The following is a 3527-nucleotide window of genomic DNA, read 5'->3' as shown; positions in this document are numbered from 1 at the left end:
TAAATCCTTTGGATTACAGGAATAAGGAATCTCTCACTTCCGTTCGGTGATAGATCAAGGTCGGGGACCGACCAGGCCCAGATCTTCCTGAATGGCGCGTTTTCTTTGACCTTGACGGGCAGCGCGACCTTGAGGTCTACGTTTCCCTCAGTTGCCCCCTCTGTGCAATGGGGAGACGATCCTTCACCGGCTGCATAGAGCCGAGTTGTAAGCCAGAGCTCTGGCCTCTGTCCCCTCCCCAGCACTCTGCTCGCACCCGCACTCTTACCCAGCTCCCTTCGAGAATCCTTCCCCCATAGCCCCACGCTGCCAGCTCAGTGCCGCAGCCACCCCGACGCAGACCGCGGGCGGGAACCTGCTTCCCGTCCATCACCCGCCAGCGTCCCGCCCCTTCCATGCCCGCCGGCACCGAGGTCTCCGCTTATAGGCCAATACTGCCATCATTCCAACCTGGACTCTGTCGTGATTGGTGGACGCTGGGGCGCGCGACCAGCCTGAGGGCGTGGCCTAAATCCGCTATAAAAGGGGCGGGGTGGCCACGCTCTTGCCGCTTTGCAGACGCCGCCGCCTGAATTTGTAGTCTTGTCTGGTCTCTGTTGTGTCCAGCCATGGTCAACCCGACTGTGTTTTTCGACATAGCCGTCGACGGCGAGCCCCTCGGCCGCGTCGCTTTCGAGGTGAGGACTGCGTTGCGGTAGAGAGATCGGAGGCTAGGCGGCCGCCGACTCTTAGCGGCAGCGGGCGTCGCGGCGGTGAACCCGGTCTGGGCAAGGACCCATGTCGGAGCGCGGGTGCGGCCGGCAGGCGGGGGTGGCCGCGTCGCCATTTCCTGAGAAGGGGCCATTTTGGAAGGCGGGCGAGGCGCTGGGGGCGGCGGGCGGCGGGCAGACAAAGGCTCGAGGGGCGGAGCAGGCCGCTACCCCCTCCCCCAACGGTCGCCGAGGACCGTGGCCTGGGACCACGCGCCCACCCTCTGCAGCACGTGCTGCCCGCGCCCTTCCGGGAGCGGCGGCCCAGCGCGCGAGTGCTGTGGGCCCCGCCTGAATTTGGGGGGTGTAGTGCAGGAGAGCCACAAATGGTAGCGCTTGAGATTCAAGCTATCGATTTCGAGGACCCCTAGGGACTGGGAACGCCCTAAACTAAAAAAGCGTTTGACTTAGGATTGGAGTCGTTTTTCATAAAACGTGAAACTGTTAAGACAACCAAGTGTGTATTTCAGGAGGGTCAATAAAGGGTTTTGAGATGCTCCCCACCCCCGCCCCGGGGGGTACTGGAGAACTATATACTTGAAAATTTTACGTACTGAAGTATGTGTTCGAGAGGGTTCTGTTGGCTAAGTTGCCCCTGAATCCCGGAAGATCACGTAACAATTAAAATAACGTGTAGTTTGGTTCAAATGCTTTCCCGGGTTCGTTTAAAGCCTGAAAATTTATTTGGAAAATCCTAAAATTCCTTCCCGCTGCCCCCTCCCCTCCCCCAGCGGAAATCTGAAGGGCGGCTGGTGGTTTCCTCCTACTTAACGCCCGCCTCTCTGCAGTGACTGTGCTGCGATGGGAGCCTCCCGTGGCACCACTTCCCAGTGTCCCTGTATGTAAATGTAGAGGGGGCAATTGTACGCAAGCAGTACTAGGCCTCCTCTGGCTCTTAGAAGCCTCCCCACACCACCCAATACAGTCCTACCTGCAGCAGGGTTGCCTCACCTTACACCAGCACCGAAGCTGACGAGTTTGAAGTACTGCCTAGCTTATGGTTCGCAGTCCAGCACTTGCACCAGGGCGCCTGATAGTCTTTGAAAAGCCAGAAACGTTTTAGGGGAGTAGAAAGTCTCGTAATAGTTTGGTTTACCCGATCTGGTAAGTAACTTTACATCCCAGTGTGACAAGGACCCTAGTGGAAACTTGGCCTGTGAGTGCCATTGCGCAGGCAGCCCTTCCAGTTAGTCTAAATGAGATCTGGAACGACTAAGGACTTTTTACTTGAAAATAACTGCAGCAACGGAAGAAATATGGATAATTTTGAGAAAAGTTTAGTATGTTCTTATAAAACAGGTATTCTAGAGACTATAGGCCTCTACCTACTTTCAGATAAGCCTTGCAAATGTTGCTTGTGATGGTTAACCACATAGAATATTATTCCTCTATAACTTTATCTATTGTAAGTAGTTTAAGAACAACTTGAATAGCTACATTGAGTACAGAGCAGGTGCTCTGGAAACCAAGAGGTGGTCGTTAATTTTCATCCACAAAGTTAATAGCTCGGAAATAGTAATGTTAAGTACCAGTGGCTAAAATAATAGCTTGCTAAGGATTTATAGAGCAGAAGTATTTATTATCCCTGAGTTTTGCCAATTACATTTTTTTAACCCATATCCCAAGGGACCTGAAGGCTGGCATTCAAATTGACCGCCAAAGAAGCACATTTACTGGGGAAAGTGACCAGGCATACGTACTAAGGAGCAAGACGTAATTGTGGATATTGTTACTTAACTTTTTTTCTCTTCTTTCCTTTTAGCTGTTTGCAGACAAAGTTCCAAAGACAGCAGGTTGGTTTCTTTATTTTCTTTTTAACAAGAGTATTTAAATTTTAGTGGTTTCATTACATGTATTTTTCTCCCCCCTCAATAGAAAACTTCCGCGCTCTGAGCACTGGGGAGAAAGGTTTTGGTTATAAAGGTTCCTGCTTTCACAGAATCATTCCAGGGTTTATGTGCCAGGTATGAGCGTAATCTGATTTTTATTGAAGGCTGCCCTCTTAAATAGGAATTAAGCCCCAAATTTTCACTTGAGTTGGGACCTTGTGGGTTCGGTGAATCTCTAGTTGTGGTTCCCAGAGGCGTGTTCACATTTTATTCTCTTCATAGGGTGGTGACTTCACGCGCCATAATGGCACTGGGGGCAAGTCCATCTATGGAGAGAAATTTGAAGATGAGAACTTCATCCTGAAGCACACCGGTCCTGGCATCTTGTCGATGGCAAATGCTGGGCCCAATACGAACGGTTCCCAGTTTTTCATCTGTACCGCGAAGACTGAATGGTAAGGGTAAAGTAAAGCAAACTAATAAATGACTTAAGAATGGGCTTCTTAAGATGTTGATTTTTTTCTCGTTTCATTTTGAGATTTTGGTATAGACAGTGTTAATAGTAGTAAAGTTATTTCCCTTCAGTATGCTCTATGTAAAGTAAAGCAAACTAATAAATGACTTAAAAATGGGCTTCTTAAAATGTTGATTTTTTTCTCGTTTCATTTTGAGATTTTGGTATAGACAGTGTTAATAGTAGTAAAGTTATTTCCCTTCAGTATGCTCTATTGACTTAGGGGGATACTGTAAAATGCAGGCTGTTACCTGTTTGGTAATAGTAACTGTTCACTTTCTAGGTTGGATGGCAAGCACGTGGTCTTCGGTCAGGTGAAAGAAGGCATGAACATTGTGGAAGCCATGGAGCGTTTTGGTTCCAGGAATGGCAAGACCATCAAGAAGATCACCATTGCTAACTGTGGGCAACTCTAATTAAATTTGATCTGAATTT

At 49.2% G+C, this 3527-nt stretch overlaps 1 protein-coding gene across 1 annotated transcript; it reads left to right on the top strand.

Moving 5' to 3' along the window:
* The first annotated feature begins 569 nt into the window (after positions 1–569).
* On the top strand, positions 570–3527 carry PPIA (peptidylprolyl isomerase A). Its single transcript, XM_004708062.2, has 5 exons — positions 570–677; positions 2512–2542; positions 2625–2713; positions 2861–3033; positions 3376–3527. Exons 1-5 carry the CDS (start codon positions 609–611, stop codon positions 3506–3508), a joined length of 495 nt encoding a protein of 164 aa, XP_004708119.1. The 5' UTR covers positions 570–608; the 3' UTR covers positions 3509–3527.

The sequence above is a fragment of the Echinops telfairi genome, unplaced genomic scaffold, assembly GCF_000313985.2.
Source record: "Echinops telfairi isolate 266 unplaced genomic scaffold, ASM31398v2 ScPeMD7_7;HRSCAF=31, whole genome shotgun sequence".
NCBI classification, from domain to species: Eukaryota; Metazoa; Chordata; class Mammalia; order Afrosoricida; family Tenrecidae; genus Echinops; species Echinops telfairi.
This window is presented reverse-complemented; position numbering and strand designations above follow the sequence as displayed.

What these genes read in the sequence shown, in the direction of transcription:
- PPIA (XM_004708062.2), top strand. Translation starts at nt 609, where the DNA reads ATGGTCAACCCGACTGTGTTTTTCGACATAGCCGTCGACGGCGAGCCC. An exon ending in TCGGCCGCGTCGCTTTCGAG is followed by an intron (nt 678 to 2,511) that starts GTGAGGACTGCG and finishes CTTTCCTTTTAG; the next exon opens with CTGTTTGCAGACAAAGTTCC. An exon ending in TGTACCGCGAAGACTGAATG is followed by an intron (nt 3,034 to 3,375) that starts GTAAGGGTAAAG and finishes TTCACTTTCTAG; the next exon opens with GTTGGATGGCAAGCACGTGG.